The 22,850-nt window shown below is 34.3% G+C and overlaps 1 protein-coding gene across 1 annotated transcript in view; it reads right to left on the bottom strand.

Annotated features, from left to right (window-relative positions):
* KIAA1549L (KIAA1549 like) overlaps positions 1-22,850 on the bottom strand; it is a 97,228-nt gene that overhangs the window by 26,505 nt on the left and 47,873 nt on the right. Inside the window, exons 13-15 of the mRNA XM_081951958.1 lie at positions 17,676-17,854; positions 13,361-13,569; positions 1,719-1,848 (exon numbers count right to left, since the gene is read on the bottom strand). Of these exons, the coding sequence (XP_081808084.1) occupies positions 1,719-1,848; positions 13,361-13,569; positions 17,676-17,854 (518 nt within the window). The remainder of the gene's footprint in view (positions 1-1,718; positions 1,849-13,360; positions 13,570-17,675; positions 17,855-22,850) is intronic.

The following is a 22,850-nucleotide window of genomic DNA, read 5'->3' as shown; positions in this document are numbered from 1 at the left end:
ATAAATAGTATACTTAGCATTTCTTCAGCTTTCAAAAAATGTTGGCTGGCTGCAGAAGGTTACTTGGCAGGCTACACGCAGACCACAGTCCATATGTCATGCAAACCTGTTATTATCCAATTCATTTTAAGTCACCACACTGGGGGAGACTGTCTAAAGTTTTAGCAACTTAATCAAAAGAAATTAAGATTTTCACGGCTATAGGTATGCTGGTCTTGTTGTATTCAGGTCTTTTCCCATGTAAGATTGAGATTGTCTTGGCAACGTTTCAGCGAGGTCTCACTCGCCATACACCGAGTGAGTATTACAAAATTACATGTCCTGTAATTCTGAAGGAACCAGGTTAATCTCCAAAACAGAACACTTCAACAAGAGAATAATTATGGAAGCTATCGAAATAGTGAAAAACCCCCATAACATGAATAAACATGATGATATCTCCCGCCTACCAGACATCTGGAAACCAGCCCTAGTCAACAAACGAGCCCCACCATCCAGGCCGTTATAACATGAAACAACAATAGACACACAGCCAGCACCAATCAGAACCAATCTATCAATCATGATACAACCACACAACCAATCATTCCACTTACTGAAACAAAGCCAGCACTCTACACACCCACACCAAGATTTATAGAAAGACAGCAGCTCCGATCACACTTTAAGCCCAAAACCCAGCCTGAAGATGGCGAGTGAGACTTCGCTGAAATGTTGCCAAGACAATCTCAATCTTACACAGGAAAAGACCCGAATACAACAAGACCAGCATACCTACACCCGTGAAAATCTACGAAAACAAACTAAAATTTATATTGGTTTTTCAATTTGAACAACTTTCATATGCGCTGTCTCCAATGTATTTTTGCCATCAACTGGCATGACAAAGATCCAAATAGCACAGATCTTGGAACGTGCTGAAATTTCTACAATTTACTTTATACACTATTGAAACAGCAACGTCTACGCTGGCTAGGGCATGTTGGAATGAATGGCTGATGGTCGGATTCCAAAAGATCTCCTGTATGGAGAATTAGTGCAGGGAAAGCATCCCAGAGGGAGACCACAGCTGCAATATAAGGATATCTGCAAAAGGGATCTAAAGGCTTTGGGAATGGACATTAACAGCTGGGAAACCTTGACCTCTGATTGTTGGAGGCTAAAGATGCAGCATGGCCTTCTCCAATTCGAAGAGACACTTGTTCAGCAGGCTGAGGCAAAGAGGCAGTCCCAGAACCAGCGAAATCTGGGGACTGGGCAGAATGTATCTGCCCTCAGTGTGGAAGGGATTGCCACTCCCGAACTGGATTTTTAAGCCACACCAGATGCTGCATTAGAACCTCTTTCCAGAGCACGATACCATAGTCTTTTGAGACTGAAGGATGCCAATGTGAATGTAAATTAAGCATCTCAACAGAAGGTATAAGTAATAATTCACAATTGTTCTGAAACATACAAATGATGGTCAATTTAATTTTTGGGGGGAGAAAATATATAAATCTTCTAAATCTATAAATATGAACATATTACATTCAACCTGATTTCAGGAGCAGATTTTATAAACCTTTTGCAAAATATTGATTCCCATTGCAGACTCAAAGCTGCAAATATGCAAATATATCATTTTGTTAAGATAAACTTTAAATTTACTGTAATCCTTCTAAAACAATTTATTAACATTGCAATATGCGCAACAAATGCAGTTTCCATACACTTACATCATATCCACTATTGCGGATACCACGTCTCTGTCTTTCACGTGTAACTAGAAGATCCATTTCAGTTTCTCCTGGACTAGGACTGTTCAAAGATTGTCTGCTTCGGTAAACTGAGGTCTTTGTTTGCTGCCTATAGAAAAAGAAAATACTTAACATGTGAATAAAACAGGACAAAACATTAATAAATTGCTTTGATATTTAGCCTATATTAATTTATGAACAATTATTAGTGGCATAATTGATATCGATATGTATCAATTCAAAATCTACAGCATTAATTAAAATATGCATTGTTTGTGATGGTAGAAACCTAGATGTAAACTGGATATCGCCTTGTGAATATATCTAGATTCATAGAAGGCAATAATGATAATAACCCAACAATCTTTAAATTAAATTAGCTGGTCATTCAGATAAGTGACAACTCAATCCAAACTCTTAGTCTAAAACCAAATATTGTAAATAGGACTGGATTTTATTATGTCCATTTACTGGTGGAATGGAGTCCACCACTCTAGAGCATTTTAGACTTCCTGAGGTAGTCCTAAGGTAGATTGAGGAGTTGCAAGAGAACAGAGAACAGGTGATCTCCTTTTGAGTGAAAATCCATTCAAACAATGTTGGTTATTGCCCACAATCCAAATTAAATTGACATCTGATAAATATCAATTCAATAAACAAAACAACATAAAATTAATTGAACTGTGCTTTATCTCCATGCCTATCAAATTTGATCATGGGATCCACAAATCGATTTCAGCTGATTTTCTGTTACACAGTAGCCGTAACACAATGTTCAATATAAACAATGCTTTTAAAATTGTATAAATGAAAGAATTGAAGCTCATTAAGGAATTTAATTTTAAGAAAAGACCGTGTACTTTAAACATCATATATTGGAAGAATTTAACAGACTATATATAACAGATTGCACAACCTTCACAGACTGTACATTCTTCTTCAAGGCATTTCTCTGATTTTCTATTGAATTTGATTGCATGTCCTTCTTCCACACTTGAAACAGCAAAATATGTGAAGGTAGAACATAGAACACAGAATAAGAATTGGAAGGGACCTCAAATGTCATCTAGTCCAACACCCTGCTCAAGCAGGATATTTTATACCATTTCAGACAAATGTCTGTCTAGTCTTTTCTTGAAAACCTCCAGCAATGGGCCCCCCACAACTGTTGAAGGTAAGCTATTCCACTGGTTGGTGTTCTCACTGTTAGCAAATTTTTCCTTAGTTCTAGGTTGCTTCTCTCCTTGATTAGTTTTCATCCATTGTTTCTTATTTTTCCTTCTGGTGTTTTGGAAAATAGTTTGACCCCCTCATCTTTGTGGCAGCCCCTCAAATATTGGAACACTGTTATCATGTCTCCCCTAGTTCATCTTTTCACTAAACTGGACATACCCAATTCCTGCAACCAATCTTCATATGTGCTTATATTCATATGTGCCTTTCATTTATTCATTTGCTCATAATTCTCATATTTATATTTTAGAGAAAGGTTTTTAGAAACCATTAAAGTTCTAAGTAAATGGGAAACATTTGAGAATTGGTTGGATCAGAACTAACATATCCAAATAAATAGCTCTATTTAATTTGTAGCGTTTAGCTGATTTCAAGAAAAGTAGGCAAGATACCCAAAGAATCAGGTTAACTGAACCAACTAGCAGAATTTAGACATAATCAAAAGGAAGAAGACAGAGTGATTATCTACCACCATAGCATTTTTATGTGTTGGAGATTCTCAGAAGGACCTTTCCTAATTTACAAGATACTGAACCTGATGGAATTTTATGTGATAGTGTCAAATGTGGGACATTTAATCAAAATATTATCAAATTGTGAATAATATGGAACATTATGAATTACACCCAAAATATAATATTGATCAAGCTATGAAAGAAAATTATAACAAACTCAGAGGATAAGTTCAAAATGAAAGGCATGATTTCCAGTCCACACCAGAGTTGAAGACTAATATGGGATATCCAGACATATTTAGAGTAGAGTGTTTATAACGTTTTTGCTGAGAAGGCTCATTCTAGTTTTTCCCTACCTATGTGCAAAGGGAAAAGTTTACGGATGAAAGCTTTTCATGTGATGAATGCTTCTTAATTCCTAAAAAAGAAACAAGTTTACACCCCATTCTCAGCTCAAGTCAAGTAACTTGAGTCTGAAAATACTTGTGGTCAGGGATTATAGTCTTTTTTTAGGCTGAAACAAAAATCTGGGATGAATAAATGAAAAAAAAATGAAAGAATTATGAAATTTCCTTTTACTCATTAATATAGTACAGTTTTACATGTTATGGAAACAAGTAAAGATACTTTCTTGCTAAAATGTAAGTTTGTTAATTTACTATGGCAAACAACGAGCATGTGCCATGCACATTGGAAGTGATGTTACCTATTACCAGATCTTAGCTATATAATTTTTCATTACAGCTTTAATCAAAACTCATGTCTGAAACAAATCAATCAATCAAATCTTAATTGTACTCAGTGATCACTGCTATTTGCAGTTTCAAAACATAATAGAAAAGAACCTTCAAATTCTAAATATAAATGAGAAGTAAATTATTCAAAAGGATTCTTAAACCAGAATAATTTTCTCTGCTCTGAAGATTGTTAATCAAATAAATGTAAAATTACTAAAACAACTAAATCTAAAATCTCTGAATTATGTTTCAATACTTATTATTTTAAATTACATAATATAATTTTATTGCAAAAAATAAGAGTAATGAATTCAAAATTTATTAGCTTTCATGGCCACTCCTTTGTAATGTAACCAAATTGAAATTTAACAGTATAGCATCAATAAAATTCAAGACAACAGCAGAGACTATACTAATACCCACTTGCTGAACAGCAATAGTGATGCTAATACCCACTTGCTGAACAGCAATAGTGATCAGAATTCTACTACTTTCCTGGGTAAGGGTATTTCTGAGGTATCTGTTAAAGGCAGAGAATAAGATTGTTGTGATGGTGTTTTGTGATGCCTGGAGGTTAAAGTACTATAATTAAACTTTGTACCACATGTGAATATAAAGGACATTATAAAATGTGCACAATCAATTCAATTTCTCTCAGAGGTCAAGAGTAGATATCCTCTTATGTAAATGTACTATTGAATTTCTGTCAGAAGGGCAGAAGGCAAGGTATCAAATCTGCTTAATATAAAAGTTCAATTAAGTGTTGTATGGAATATATTACTGACTATCTGAGGACTCTCTAATATACCTACACTATGTATTTTTGAAATGTGGAGTTACTTTATAGTCGTATAGATCTAAATCAAATTAATAAATAAGTAATAGAACAAACATTGTCTTATTTTTCTTTATCAAGATTAAGCAGTCATGGCACTTCATATCACTCTGAATTAGTAAACTCACAGAAAGTGACGGTAATTAACTGTGCAGATATATCCTCATTTTACTCATACTGAGAGTACATCTTTATGTTAAAAGATAAGTTTGCAACAAATACAAACAGATTCTATTTGAGAACTTGAGAATCCAACTCTCAAAACTTCCCACTGAAGAAGAATAGACTACAGTTCATTGTTTCTTCTATTATTCTCCAGGTAGGATGAAAAAAAAGATAGATAGATGATATAGATGATATAGATGATATATAGACACATACACACACACCACCAGGAATTCTTTGTTCCTTTCAACATAAATATGACTACTTCATCAAAGTGGACCAGCTGAAAAAAAATCATAAAACAACAACAGAAATCTTTTTCATTGCCTCTTTTTGGAAAAACCAAGTTTAAATATTACAGCAATGAATTACTGTGTCAACATTACTGCAATGCAGCTATATATTTCTACTCATGAAGTTATATAGTAATTATTTTGATAAGCTTTGCATGAACTATGTTCGCAGTTCTTGGAGATTTGACAGATCTAAAATACTGCAGATAGCGATATACTATCTTTACACACAGTGAACAATCTATAGTTATGTTAATAATTTTGTGAACATAAACTTCAACTGTGGCAACAGTAGGATGATCACAGATCCTATACATTATTAGTTTCAATTTTTATATTGCATCTCCAATAGCCAAGCAATTTTTGTATTGCATCTCCAATAGCCAAGCAATAACTACCACTCTTTATTTGAATTCTCTTAAAATTTTCTCCTAAAAATAGATTACTATCTATGTTGGGAGCCTCAACTGATTTCTCTAAAATCCCTAACAGATAACAGAACTTCACAAAAGAGCAAGAGCAGAAAGACTAAATTATTTCCAATAACAAAAGTTTAAAATCAATAAAGTGCCAAGAAGATTTGTCTGATTAAGTCCTATAAACTTAGCTCTGCTTGATCAGGACAAAGTTGATCAATAATACTACTCTACTATAGGAAGCCCAGATAATCTCAAAATTGATTTTCTAGCTATTTTTAAAATGCAATTAACTACATGAGCTTTTAACAGATAAAATAATTCTATCTATTATATATATATATATATATATATATATATATATATATATATATATATATATATATATATATATATATATACACACACATACATACATACATACATACATACATACATACATACATACATACATACATATATATATATATATATATATATATATATATATATATATATATATATATACTGGAGCAGGATTTCAATGGAATCAAAAATAATAGTTTCAAGTGGAAACCCAGAGAGAGGTTAAATTCTGAAATTAACTGTTCCAACCAGTAAACCAAAATAAATGGCAATGATAAAAATTCCTGAAAGTGCTTTTTTATAAAAGCAAGACTGAAAAGCTGGGACGACAGACGATCATATGAAACAACCCTCAATTTTTCATAGTGTATTTTAAATCAAAATATTATGAGCCTCCTTAATTTTTCTTTGCTGTTACTCTTTCTCTTATACATGTAAGACAGCAATAATGGGCTGACACCAGTTGCACACTCAAGTGATTAAATAATTAATGACACTGTTTTCAAAGAGATTATTAGGCATTCCTTGATCTAATTGTGAAACTATTAATGGGAAAGGGGATAGAGGTATATTACAACACTGATTATAATGAACAGCAACCTTTGTGAAATTGTCTTGAGATTATAATTAGCTGAAATAGAGAAGGCTTACTAATGAAGGAAGTATTAGTACTAACAAAAGGCATAAGCACAGGGCTGGCTGAGGTCAACATAGAAAATAATGTAAGGATTTTAAAAATTGAATATATAGCAAGAAATACTCAGAGAACTGTTTAAAAGACTTGAGCTGGTTCTTATACAATGTGCAACCCAATTTGTTTTTGGTGTAATGTATACAAAACATACAAATAAATATTGATTTATAAGATCTGTCTGCATAATGCATTTTGGTGACAATCATCATAATTCAGAGGATGATTGTCATTTCTTTCAATAAAAGAAAGAAAATACAGAACAAGAAACAAACATATCCATTCCCTTTCAAGATGACTAAAGTGTTTAGTACAAAGAGAAAACATGTACTCTCTATGTATTTTGTCAAAGGTTTTTTTGCCATCTAATGACAGGATTACACATGGTCTTTTAAAAAAAATCTGTTAAATCTATCTAACTAACCTAATATTACCTGCTGTTTGTTTAGTTTATATAATACCTACTTGATCATTTTTAATAACGAATGGTAACACTTGCTGTAATCTATTTGCTAACGCTGCAATTAAAATCTTTGTGTAAACATAATCAATGAACGGCTGAGAGCAGATTGGATATAATCTTTACCTGATTTTGTTCTTATTGTAATATAAATCTGATTAAATGCCTCTGATAATATTCCCTTATCAAGTATTTCATCATACAATTGACAGTTTTGGCACCAAAAGATCTATAAATATTTTATATCACTTTATAAGGAAAACCATCCCCTTGCCACTTTTAAAATTATTTACTAGCTGCCTCCAATACTGAGGCAAATAACAGTTGTTTTTGTGTATCATCTAAGTACAATTAAGTTTATTCTACTTTAAAAGTCCTTTATATCATCATCTGATATATTTATTATGTGGTTTACCATATAGTTCTGAGTGAAAATTTAAACATTGACAATTTATATCTTTTCAAGTTTTATGTATTTTATATCTTTCACATCTAAGAACTGGAATCATTGCCCTATCTTTCTTTTGCTTTAAACAATTCTTCCTCTGCATTTATATATAGCAGTACATGGGCATCTAACCATTTACATCTGAAAATATTTCAATTCATCTTTCAAATAATTTTCCTTCTTATTTTTAATCTTATTTTTCTATGATGCATAACCATTCTACTTTGGTTATAACATGTATATGCATATGCTTCCCATTCAAAAATTTGGGCCCTTGATATCTTTGGATTCAAATTGAAGTGTTGCAAAGTAGTCACCTGGGCGCATTTTCTTTTCATTTCACATACAACAAAAAATAGATATAGAGTTTAACATTTGGCCTGTACAGAAAAGGACAGCCTAGAACAGCTTTGGGTTAGATATATAAGAAGGATAATACTTCTTTAAAACAGATATTTTTACACTGTTCTACATTTAATGTTTTGGGAGAAAATAGCAAAAGATATAAGTGTAACTAAAAAAAATAAATTTTTCAGAAGATACTGTGTTTCTCTGACAGGGTCGTATTTTCTTTCGACCCCCAAAATAAGGGCTTGGCCTTATTATTTTTCAGGTGCAGGAGGCAGCAAGCCCACTGACCCCACCCGTATGGCCCCATTCATGTTGGAAGGTATGGATTTCTATGCCTTCCTTTCCTGTTCCGTGGACGAAATTGCCTGCTGTGACCGTCACCATTAGGTAAGGAGGGCGTGAGGCGTGTGGGGTGTGTCACTTGGCCTCCGGCTTCTTTTGCAGCCACAATTGGCTGCAAAAGCAACCATACTTGCTGGAGGCAGAGGCCTCAGTGACACCTGTGAATCAGCTGTTTCATGAATGGAGCGGCTCAGCTACCTGATTAAAGGGCCAAGAAGCCCTGAGGTGACCGGTGAAGGGAAGGGCTTCCTCCTGTGTTGGCCACACCCATCCCTTTACTAGGGCTTATTTTCAAGGGAGGACGTATATTAAGGGCAGCACCAAACTCAAGCTTGGCCTTATTTTCAGGGCATGTCGTATTTCCGGGGAGAAACAGTAATAATCTTTGAATTAAATAACTAGTACATGTACCATTTATAAATGGATTCTTCATGCTCTTATTATACCTAAAAGACTCATAATGCAACACTGGAAATATAAATGTATAGTCCAATTTAATCAATGGACTGAAGATTTGATTACATTTGCTACTTATGAGTGGATATGTGATGACTCCCCCTGATGCTTCTCCAGATACCTCTCCAGATGTCAGCTCTGAGGAGGATGAACCAATTCCAGGCACATATGGAGGGGTGTCAATGGCTCCGAGCAGCCATCTGAGAAGGATTTGGCTGAAGCACAGCTGCGTCAGGACAGCCCTGAGACTTCAGATAGGGAAAGCATGCAGCTTCAGCTGGTCAGCAATGAGAAACTGCCTTCTGCACCTGATCCAAGAACATGTAAGGCAGAGAAAAGGCTGGAGCAGTGAAGTTCAACCCAAGTCCTTGTGAGGAGGAAGCCTCAACCTTCTTGATGGGCTGCACTAGAAGCTGGCTATTTAACGCAGCATACAGATGGAGGCAATGCTGGGAACATGTTCATTTCCTAGCTGTGTGCCTTGACTTTAGATCATGCCTTGTGAACTCTGGACTTTTCTTGCCTCATGAATCCTCTTGTATTGTGGATTTAATTTTGCCTGCTGGTTTTATCTTTCTTTCTTTTTTTTGCAAGAATTTTTTTTTATTAAACAAACAACACAAAAAAAAATCATCATCTTACATTACATCTTGTAGAAAGTGTGTCAATTGGTTACAATTAGCTTTCGTGCATCTCTTCCACGGTCATTACTTATATTCATATCAAATGTCAAAGATTCTTAATGAGTCTTACTATCAACGTAGCATAGTTCTCATTTGACTGAAGTTGTTTTAGTGTCCTTTTGCCTAAAATAATCCATAGTTAAAAACAAAACCACCTGATGGCATTTCATTAATTATTACAAAAATCATTTACGAAAATCCTTTAGTTACTAAATTATTACTTACTAATTATAAGATTTAGTTAATTTTTGTTATCAACTTTCATATACCCAATAACATTACACCTTTATAACAGATTCAAAATAAGAATTAATTAACAACATTTCTAAGCCTTTTTTCCCCAAGTCACTGTTTGCAATTTATATCCAAATTCCTTATAATATATATATATATATATATATATATATATATATATATATATATATATATGTGTGTGTGTGTGTGTGTGTGTGTGTGTGTGTGTGTGTGTGTGTGTATTGTTAACTATATCTCTTATCATTTCATTATTATTGTTATCATTAATATTTGTTAACAAAATCATTTATTACTTATATCCAACTTCACCTCCAGCCAACATAAATATGTACCTTGTTACCATTATCAACTATTTATTTAACAAAGCAATCTAAAAATTACTAAATTCCTACTTACTAATCACCAAACTTAGCTACTTTTTTATTATCAACTTTTATTTATCAACCTGCATCCTTCCAGAAGGCATATAGTCTTATTTCTTTTGCCATTTGTGGAATTAATCTTCTGTTTATTTCCTTGGTAAAGTTTTTATGGACATCTCTCCACACCTTGTTACTTGTTGCATCTCTCAGGTAATCTCGGCGCCTTCCATTGCTACTTTAATTACTTTATCATTGATTGTCAATCGTGCTTCTGTTAAGGTTTCTCTCCTTAAAACCATCATTTTTCCCTTTTTTCTTCTTCTGTGCCTTGAAATTTGAGGTAGAGCTCCAGTCCATCAAATTCCCTTTTCCATACTCCCATTTTTTTGCTTTCAACCACTTTCACTACGTAAATCAAATCATTAGTTTTCTTATCTTTGTATTCATTTGTCTCTTCAATTTTTGGGGCTCCATCTCCATCATTTTTTTCTAGTATAAACTATCTTCTTCTCAATTCTCCCAGTTACCTCCCAGTTACTTTTGAATTCCATCCCAAATCTTTTGCAAAGTTAAAGTTTCCTCTTCTGAAAATTGATCCATATTTCCAAATTGTAAATTACTGCCACTCTAGCTTTCAAGACATATATATATATATATATATATATATATATATATATATATATATATATATATATATATATATATATATATATATATATATATAATCATTTGTAATCTTCACAAGAAAGATTACAAATGATATTTTTCCCCCTCTCCTAGTGCCGATAAGGCTCTCAAAGGACATCTGTGTAAACACTTTGTGCCCTTGTCTCTTATCACTTTTAATTACGGAACTTTGAAGTACAAAGACAATGAAATCAAAGGAGAAACAGGAACGAATGCGTAGTTTCAGAAACTCTAGCCTCTAGCCTCCAAGTGGCAGTATTGCTTCCTTTCACTCTCTGATGTTGTCTCAGGCTTAAGGGAAATAAAGTTCTTAAATGGAGTTTAATAGAAAATAATAGAATTTTTTATTAGAGTAGAGAAGGAGAAAAAGTCGAAGAAGAAAAACCGGTCCATTCACTTTAAGAAGAGGAGAGAAAAAAAGTTGCGAGCACTTCAATCCACAAAGTGTAATTACAAAAGGGAAAAAAAGCATACTAACCAAAACAATCCAATGCAGGTCAATTGCGCCAATTACTTCTTCTGCTTAAGGATTTAATTTAGCATAAAAAAGGAAGGTTTTGGGGGGCCATCTTTTTCAAAATAGAAAGGATTCCTCTCCAGATGGACACACTTTCTCCTTCCATTTCCTTCCGTTCCGGAGCTGTCCCAACTTCATCAGCCTAGGCTGCCTTCTGTCGCCAGCTTGAAAACCTTCTCTTGGGTCAATCAGGAACTTTGCGGGGTCCCTGAGATCAGCAAGACATAGTCTTCCTGTTCACAGTCTCTTCGGGACAGTCTAGGTCCGATTGGACCACCCAGCGGCAAAAGTATCGGTGGCGATCTCAGAGCATCAAGACCGCATGTCCGTACCATTGCAACGTTGGTTCCTCCTTTCCTGGTTTTATCTTTCAAGTGCCTTGTGGACTCATTGGCCATTGCTCTGTAGACTAGCATTGGTCTGTTTTTGGCTAGACTTAATTGGGACAGTTCTGGGGTTTTGGTGAAAGGAATTGCTGGGTAATATTAATAAACCCACTAAACCACCATTATGTATGCATATGAGTGAGCAGGACAGCACAGGATTACATATAGATTTAAACTTTGTATGGATAAATACAACAAAATATGGGAGTCATATATTCAAAATAATATAGGTAAAAAAAATAAGATTATTAGAAATGAATACACAAATGTGCACGGATATATGTGTGTATAATGCTTACATTAGATAATTATTTACAGAATTATAGCTGTTTATTGCAACAATATATTATACCTTATATTATCTTTTTTGTTATATTTTTCACTCATTTTGTAAGAACCATATTTTTTAATTACAGGTAGTCTTTGACTTACAACCTATTGCTAAGTGACCATTTGAAGTTACAATCTACTTGAAAAAGAAGACTTGTGACCTGAATCTGAAGTTGCAATGGTTGTCCTCCCCCCAGCCCCATAATCACATGACCAAACTTCAGGACTTGGCAACATGGCCATATTTATGGCTGTTTGAAATGTCGCCCAATCACATGGCCACATTTTACTTTCATATTTTCATGAAACTGCTTAACAACCATGACTGTCACTTAATAACAATCTATTTTTCTAGTGTAACAATCATGTAACAAACATGAAAATTTATGTTGAAAAATATTTTCCATGATTTCTTCTAAAATCTGCAGAAACAAATAAATTTCCACATATGTAATAATACGGATAATATTATTTTTACACATTTGATTCTTTCTAATTTTTTAGACATGATTCAATTACTTCATCATATTCTTTACATAGATTATATGAATCTATTCATTGTTCATTTATATTTCTACAGTAATCTGTATTAATTTTAAAAGGGCTTTTTATGTAATTCAGGAACTATTTTATCTTTTGCTATGCATGTTGGGTCTAACTGACAAGCTGCTAAGGAGATCCCTATAACAGTGTTTTGCAGTATTATCACTACATTATAAAATGAAGGTCTCTACTGACTAATACCCTGAAAACTGACTTTTTATTTTATTTTTTTGCATCCTGTTTTTATTAATATTATAACAGAATAGGAGAGAAGTTATTGGGGCTGAGCCCTTATTCCAACTCTTAATAGTGGGAAGTAACAGAAATTTTCAGTCATAATCAACAGAAAAGATAGAACACTATTCCATTTAAACATACTGCTTTTCAACTTTTAAAAATTAACATCTTGTTCCACTTTTATTACTTCAAAAATGATGCACCTATCAACTAAAAATATGACAACTCATTCAGCAGAAGATGGCACACCACAAAAACACTATTCATATGCAAATGAACTTGTCACTTCACATTAACACCTACCATATGACACCAAGACAGCACATTTTGTCTTTTTTATGGAACATGAAGATTTGCATGACAGTCTACAAATATACATAGAAAAGCTACTCACCTGTTTTTGGGCTCTACAAATGGAGAGGATCCGTCTGTATCAGGATCCAGAATATGGTCTATTTCATTTTGTGTTTTTTCATACATCTTTTTTTCCAAGCCCTTGTTGTCCATTTGTGGGAAATCATAATAGCCTTTCCGCTTGGCTTTCAATCGCAATTTGTTGCGATAGTGTTCTATATCAGACTTCTGTTTCAAGGCTTTGTTAATCTGACAAAAAAAATTAAAAGAGAAATATACAAATTAATAAAATTAGACTATGAGTTTCTAAGGTGACTAATTCTTTGAAACAATAAACACAGTTGGAGTTCATTCAACCACACTATTCAGAACTTTTTAACAATTATTTTTAAGGCTTTCAGATAAAGTGTGATGCTCCACATATATGTAGCAATCACTCAATCTAAATGAAGGCAGTAATGTCAGAGCCATTGCTTATAGTAATCATTTAAAAATGGAAAAGAGTACTGAATCAGTAACAGTTTAATGCTAACACTTCAGCAATCTTGGTCAAATTATTTTTTTAATGTATGTCTAATTAAACAAGCATAATCTCAATGAGTTACATCATTGAATATGATATCATTCTACAAATCTGAATGCAGGTTTACTATTTAAATATTAAAATTCCCTTAAAAATTCCCCAATAAAATGTTTGCCAGGAGGTGGAAGATGGAACTGTCAATCGACTAGCTGGCTTAGCCGATTGACAGTTCCATCTTCCACCTCCTGGCAAACATTTTATTGGGGAATTTTTAAGGGAATTTTAATATTTGTATTTTAACTAAGAATTGTACAGTATATTTTTTACCTCCTCCGTCTACGTCGACGTCTATGTCTATGTTCATGTCTATGTATTTGTATATGGTTTTAACATGACTGTACACCGCCCCGAGTCCTGCCTAGGAAAGGGTGCGGTCTAGAAATAAAAGTTGTTGTTGTTGTTGTTGTTGTTGTTGTTGTTGTTGTTGTTGTTATTATTATTATTATTATTATTATTATTATTATTATTATTATTATTTAGATGCTTCCATTTACTTATTCAAAATAAAAACTGAATATGGAAGCCGAAGGACATTTGGATGCCCTTCTAGTTAATTCCATTGCTTTAAAAAAACTACAGAACTGCTAACAGTTCTCAAATGGTGATTAACTACTTAGGCCTACAATTACCAGGTGAAGAGAATAATATTGATGAATAAATTCTCTGATCTTCTAACCAAGGAGTGTCAAACTCTATTTCATTGAGGGCCACATCAGGGTTGTGTCTGATTTTTTTGGGGGGGGGGAGAGGGTGGGTGTGGCAAGCTTGACATCACTCCTGTCAGGGGCACCTGTGGAGGCCTGAGTACTCTGTCAGTGAAAACAGGCTCCCGAGCTCCGTTTCAGCTGCCACAGCCTCCTGCAACCCTCTGCCAGTGAAAACGGAGCTTGAGAGCGCTGCAGGCCAGATCTAAGTATCCCGTGGGCAGATCCAGGGTCCGTTTCAGCTGCCACAACCTCCTGCAACCCTCTGCCAGTGAAAACGGAGCTTGGGAGCGCCGCAGGCCAGATCTAAGTACCCCATGGACAGATCCAGGGTCCGGGCCTTGAGTTTGACACCCCTGTTCTAACCTCTTGTTGTTCCCTATTTTCAACAATCATGGAGTCCTCTAAGCAATTGAACATTTGAAAAAAAGACAATTTACTCTTAAAAACCCAGGAAAGACTATTAAAAATCTCTAAAAGCTTCCAGATGGCAATTTCAGTTATGAGAACATGATTAAGAAATGGAAGTTACATGCAGAACAGAACCCACAGATCACAGCAGATAAAAGCTTTAGTTGGAGAAGCTATCTATAGATCCACTGTATAGAACTGCATAAACTTAGGAAAGCTACAGTATCAGAATTCAATAGATTTCACCAAAACATAAAAAGAAAACCCTGATAAACATGGAACATTTGTTTATTTTATTATGTTTATTAATTCATTCAATGTATATAGTCCATCCGGTCAACTCGGGATGGCCCATTTGGGCTCTTAAGTGCTTTGGGCTTACTTGGAAACAAAAACTGCACCTTCATATTCAATCACATAATATTTTTCTTGAGTGAAGCATTTGAAGAGAATACTCTGGCTAATAGTTGTCTTTTCAAATTACTAAAGAGAATTACAGGAATCTCTTTAATAAGATTTATTAAGGGGAAAGGGAAAGTGATAGAATTCCAGCAAATTCTAATTAACTATTTTCAGTGTAGAACCAATGTATTTCAGTATAGAATATGGTGATGGTGATAAGAATCTTTTTCTCAGGATTCCCATGACCTTAATTAGAAAAGAGGCAGCTATCTTCACACACAATAGGAACATTTACAGATGATTGTTTACATAAGTCACTTGAATCCGTAGAAGCTCATGTCCCATAATCAATGAAACTAAAAGAAATAATAAAGCTTGGATAGGTCAGCAAGACACGTCTGAAGCATATCTACAAATCAACCACAAAATATTTACAAAAAAGGATAAAAGTTTGGAATGGAATTCACGATTCCCTGATTTGAATATTAATCTAAATTTGAAGAAAAATCTGAATATACAGGAGACCCAAGAATATTTCTGAGCTAGAAGAATTCTGCAAGAAAAAGTGGAGAAAAAAAATCCTCCCCCCCTTAAAAAAATGATTTTGAATTGCAACATTTTTACATGCAACTATGTCAAAACTCATGGCTTCAAAATCTTAAGGACTGGTTTGGACAAAACTCAGCAGCACTTTTTCATGCCGCTGTTGCTAAAAATAGGATCGCTACATGATCGCCAACGTTCAATAACGGATATCACATAAGAAGAAAAATGTCAAAATTCAGTGTCAGTAAATAACACTACTGATCTATGCCATGTCCCAAAATGGATGCTCAATGGAATGCACTGTAATATAACCACAGTCTAAACCATGCAATGTAGAACTGAATAACTATGTGTTACTGGGCAGTTTTGTGTATTAAAGATTCTCAAATCACCTTATCACAGCAGAGGTGAAAAGAACAAATTTCAGCACAGTTTTGAATAAAGAATAAAGAAGAATCTGATTACACATTCACATATCAAGGCATAGTTGAAGGTAAAATAAACTATAGATGGTAGTTTAGGAGAAGAATAGATGCAGTATAAATACAAACACAACACTCCCCTTGGAATGTCCTCCTTAAGCAAAACATTTTGACATACAGTATGTACATAACCTGCAGTAAGCTTCATTATCCTTCTTATCCTCTTGTTTTCTTTTAATTTCCACACAGGGGAATATGTTCACAATTATATGCAATGATATTCAGGCTTTCTTTCATAATTTAGAATATGACATCTATGGAAATTTTTATAATATAATCTTGAGTCAGAATTTTATATTCATTATCTAAAAGCTCTCTACATAAAAGCTACATTGTTGAGAGTAGTTGCATGAGAATAAAACTATAGATGTTTGCCATCCTTCCATTTCATCATCTAAAAATTGTTTTCTTTCTAAAAGCTGATCTTTGTTAATCAAAGTATTTTACTATGTGTAAAGATAAACAAAGAAAAATAATGCTATTTGGATTTCACTTATTTAATGGTGAAACTGAACTAACATTATTTTTTTCATTGTATACATTTACACACATTTGATGCAATTAATTTGATGCAAGATTAATCTATGAGATATTTTTCCTTCCATTTGATACTATGTGTCATGCTCTTGGTAACAGAAAACAAGATTCCCAGAAAACGTTTTAAAAATATTTATTGAAAGAGAAAAATGATTAGGTTACAGAAAAATTTAGACAACCGGATACTTTCATTTTAATGCACAATTTATCTTTAAACTTGCTCAGTCAGGGACTTCTTAATCGCCTTGCTACCAATTGTTGGATGGACAAGAGAGATCCTAACTGTTTTCCTGATAACAAGACAATGTGCAATTGTTCTGAGCTAATGGTGCACTGCAAAACATTGTCTACTTTCCCAGGCTCTGAGAAGCTTCTAACATTGTACTTTAAATACAGATAGCGAAGGGAAAAAAAGAATTTCCTCTCTAAGAATGGTGCATATTTATCATTTCAACAAGGTAACAGAGGAAAACATATTCGGAAGAAAGGACAGGCTGAAAGGTCTTTGGTCTGCCTCTCAGAATTGTTGCCAGAAACACTGGATGATTCCACACACAATTTTTTTGTCTTTGCTGCCAAGTCACCAATTGGCTTAGTAGTCACATTATTGAGCATCCCCTCCCCATATCACTTCTTTAACAGATATACCTCAACATATAACAGAAAACCAATTATGAGATATAGTCTTACCTCCCCATTAAGAATAGCTGTATCTTGGGTCCTCTCTGTTCCTGGATGTGCAGGAGGCAAAGTTACAGGCTTTATTGCAATCAACTGTACAGATCCAGAAGATGTGTCAAAGGGATCAGTGGCAGATTTAGTCACATTGTCAAACAGCATGCTTCCATCCTCTTCATCACTTAAAGGCACTAAAATAAGTTAAAAGTTAGTCAGTATATTATTTTGACATTTTACATGTGGGCCACTGTGGGAGAAAGTAAAAATGAACTATGCTAGATACAGTAAACTGGAAAGCTAGTTCTTATACCTAGAATCATCACAGAAATGAAACTATATTTATTTTTCCTTTAATGTTAACTTTATACCTTTTTATGATCCTATAATTCCTTAATGCCTATGTGGAATTCACAACAGATATTTTTTCTTTGTGCCCTGATAGAGAAAAAATCTGCCACTCTATCACCAGTTGAGGGATATACAATATGCTGATGATACTCAACTCTATATTTCACTCTTGGTGAGCCAAGCAATGCTATGGCTACCCACTTGCGGTGCCTGGACCTGTTGGGGCCTGCGTGGGTGACAAAGGGCTTCAACTGAACCCTGGGAAGACCAAATGGGTTTGGTTACACAGGGTTCTGGGATCTGAGATGTTGCCATCTTTGACTCTGGATGAGATGGAACGCCCCCAGACAGATCTGGACCACAACTTGAGGGTTATCCTGGATTCCAACTCTGACTTGAAGAATAGGTGGCAGTTGCAACAAGGAGAACCTTTGCACAACTTCATGTTGTGCGCCAGTTGTATCCTTTCCTGGATCAGGACTCCCTGCACTCAGTCATCAGGCCCTAGTTATCTCATGAATGGACTATTCAATCTTTCAGAGATTGCTCCAATCCAAGAAAAACCCTGTTCCCTTTCCCTCCACATATTCAATTGGAGAATAGCTGCTCTGCTTTCATTTCTTTCCTGCATGTTCTTTCCTAGTTTTGTCCTATCTAAACTACTTCTGCATGGCACAAAATCAGAAACTCTAGACCACAATGAATCCCATTAAAGATAGGAATGTTTATAAAATCCTCCTAAATACAACTCTTCATCCCACTAAGGAGAACATTTAAAATAATCAGACCAAGGGGATGAAAACACATAAATTAAAGGTAAAGGTTTTATACCATCGAGTTTAATTCCTGGTAACTACAAGTAATGGCTATGAAGATTTCTTGGCAACAACATGGAAGTGGTTTGCCACTGTCTTTTTAGAGGATGTTTTTCTAATTTCTTACTCTGAAATTTCCTGGTGTATTTTTACGAATAAAATAACCAGTTCATATACACAGACACACACACACACGTTGAAATCTAAATATATAGATTTTATAGTTGCAAATTCTCAAATACCTTCTCAACATTTGTGACTCTTCTGGTTCATTTTAAGCTTGTATGTAATAAAATTCCCAGAGGAGGAATATTCTCCTCTGTCTTCTGCAATTTTCCTTCTGCCTCAGATGAGCTAAGGTATATATTTCTCCAAAGTGAATGCAAGTAAAGAAGCTAAATCAGTTCATTATTTTATGCTTAGTGCTCAAACAAGGATTCACAGCTTCCGTGCCATAAGGCAACATTCATTCATTTTCCTTTCATTCTGTTAAAAAGCTACCTGAAGCCAAAATGTGCGGCATCTAATAAATAGCTTTATAATCAGAACAGCTACAGTAGCAGCAGCAGCATTTTTCTTATAAATGTGCCACTGTTATAATTTGCTGATAACAAGAAAGCTTCCTGAAAGTAAGATCATCCTTTGGATAGGGTAAATGTAAATATTAATACAATGTGTTAATAAAATGTCAAAAACTAATTTTCTACCTTAAAACCATGTAGGCAAAATAAGAGCATTATAAATATCAGAATGCTATATGCAGAAATCAAGATGGGTTGATCATAGCAAATGAATTATTTCTCTTTTTTATTTTATTTTATTAGTACTGTAGGTTCTTGAGGAGATGAGCATAATCAGAATCTTTGGTGCAGTTTTTGTGAATTTACTGGGAAAGACATAGGTTTGAGTCCATCACAATGACATCTTCAGTTTCCCCATCATGTATATGACTTGATGTGATAATTCATGCTCCACTGAGATGGGACATCTCATCATTCATTAGTAATTTAAATTATATTTATAATTGGTTTTGAGAAGAAATCATTCATAACCCCCAAAAATGTGATATGTTACATTTTGAAATTCACTTGTAAAGGATTATGGCAAATTTTCCTTCCCATTTAAAACAACAGCTGTTCAACCTATCTGTGCATTGTGATAAATAACATAAAGCTGGAGGAAGCTTAGCATAGTCTTTATCTAAAGCTCCTGTTTTACCCTTTGCTTGTAGTCACCTCTACAGCATCCTTTATATTCATTACATCCAACTTCTCTTTCCAAAGCTCAGGTAAGCATTTACTAGAAAATAGAATAGTTACTATAGAAACTGCGGTTCATTTTTTAAAAAAAGATTCTGCATATTTGTACCGACACTCTTATGCTGCCAAGATCAATGATGTTTATAGGAAAGGAATATAATGTGGAACTGCACAAAATTGCATGCAGACCACCTCATCCATCTCCAACTTACAGAACAAACATTTTGAGTCCAAATTTACACGTGCTTATTGGAAGATAAAGGATGCTAAGTTGGAAAGCCAAGAAAACTGTTGTGTAATTTTTTCCTTCTTTCAGGTTAGGCTTTGAAATTGCAAGTTATGAACACAAATCAGTAACTCCAGGAAAGCTGTCTCTGCCCTAATCTGTAGTCCTTGAAGTACTGACTACTCATTTCTCAAAGTTCCAGCTGTTGTACCATCCCCGCAGTCACATAGTTGCGATTTGTGTGCTAAGCAACCAGCTCACACTTATGACAGTTGCAGTGTCCCATGGTCACATTATCACTGTTTGTTACCTTCCCTACAAGCAACATCTAAGAGAAAATCAGCAGAGAAGCTCACATATTGCTTCATAAAATGTTCCTTCCCCAGCCTCCTTGCATGTTTGCTAACCTCTGACCTGGTTCCCCTGGTCTCCCTGCACTCATGAGTCATTGATGTCTTTGACCAATACATCCATGAAATATATAGAATATGCATTAAAATGGCAATTTAAAAAAGCCAAATGAGTTAAAGAGAAAAAGGAAGGGGGGAGAGAAATGTTTAAAGGTTTCAAAGAATTTACAAGTTATTTACAAGTGCCACTAAATTATTTTCAGTGTAACAATGCAGGAACCTGTTGCTCATCTGTTTTAAAATAAGATTAAAATGGCACGCAATGAGGTCTGAATATAAGACATCAAATGAAGAGTCCTGCTCATACATTAGCTCATCTGTTTATTACATGAATTTGACAAGTCTTAGAAGCTTTGAAGACTGCCTTAATTAAATTTGGGAAATGAGTATTATAGATATCACATGAAAATGGAACAGCATTAAAAAATACTTTGGTGGGAAATGATTACCCAATGACCCTTGAAAAATGTTTTTCATAATTAAACTGAAAAGGACAGGGTTTAAATTAGTTTCCCATTATTAATCAAATTCCCAATCCTAATAACACGTTCTACAGCTCGACCTTTCTGCCTCTACTAGTTCTTCAAATGTGTATTCCTTCATTCACACGTCTTGGTAAGATGTTATATGTCTAAATTAGAAAAGTTTTAAGAAGATTAAAGCCTATCCTTAATAGTAACCATGAGATGACACTTTCCTCTTAATCAGAGAAACAGGATTTAAAATTGGTTTGCTACTATGACAACCAATGAACCAGTCTTATATTTGATTTCCTAAATAAGCCAATGTGAATGGAAAAGACAGTTTTCCTCATTTTCGAAGTCTGTTTCTTTTCTTAAGAGATAATATATGTTTAATTCTTGCCTTAAAAGGTTGCTCAGCTAATTTATCAAAATATTCATAAATTCACACTTATTAGTTGGATTTATAAAATCACTTCTGGAACTAAAACACTGTATCAACTAGCTGTTTGGATTGTTCCAATTGCTTGTTGTTATCATTTACTGTTCTAATATGAACTTTTTTTCCCATGTATATTGGGGGGGGGGGGGACACTCGCTTCAAAGGCAGGGAGTATCATATACTTGGCACACTGAATATGTACAGATGGAATATGGCATGACACTCCTAAACTGAGCACAAGCTACTGACAGAAGCTACTGGTTTAGACTGAAAACACAACTGAATGAGCTATTAACTGTACCTATAAAAAATGAATTCATCTGGTTTAACTAGAGGTGAGTTTGACTTGAATAAGATCTTCCTGAATTGATGTATTCTTTCAGCTCTGTTTCCTTTTCTCAGTATTTGGTTCTATCTGACTGTAATTCAGAACTGAAACTATATTTCAATTCAGTTATTCTGCAATAGGCAGAAGTATTTTACTTCTATACTTGCTTAATTTACTGAGGTTATATTAGGTCTCTCAAATTATCCTTTAGACTTATCAAGGAGAAAGGAGCATTTTTATCTAGTTGACTAATAATAAAGTTAATAAAGAACTTGGGAGAGAGTCAAAATACTGTCTATAATCAAATATCTAAAGCCACCATCATTCCTCTCTTTCTTTCTTGCCCCAAACTGCAAGAAAACTTGGGACAAGCAAAAACAAAAATTCATCCATATAGTTTAGTTAACATTTTTAACTTTTCTGTGGGTTGTTGTAAGGCCTTTTCTCTAAAAAGAGGATTGATTTCTAACCTTCATTATTTATCCTCACTGGGTATCTAAGTTAATTCACATCACTTAATGAATGTGCGAATAAATCAATTCCATCAGTGAAATAGGAATGAAAGCAGCCACCATGAAGGAAACTTGGTAGCAGCTGGGAAAGACAGAACTTAAAGGGGAAAGGGGAAATTGCTGCAAGTAAACACTTGCCCTTTCCTTCTATTTGTTGAGGATTATTAATTGCAACACCCTTGGAGCAAGATGATTGATAACTTCTTAATAAAATGTTTATAGTCACTGGATTAAATTCAGGCTTAGCATTCTCACAGCAGATTTATATTGAGTTTTTTTCACTGTTTTAATCTTTTTTGTATTTTATCAACAATCATGAAGCCTGGAAAGACTGAACAAATATTGTATGCTATATTTGCAATTGCACTGTATTGTTTAGCAAAATG

This window comes from Natrix helvetica (assembly GCF_964273705.1).
Source record: "Natrix helvetica genome assembly, chromosome: 1".
Classification (NCBI taxonomy): Eukaryota; Metazoa; Chordata; class Lepidosauria; order Squamata; family Natricidae; genus Natrix; species Natrix helvetica.
The sequence above is the reverse complement of the archived record's forward strand: the minus strand, read 5'-3'. Positions and strand labels throughout refer to the sequence as shown.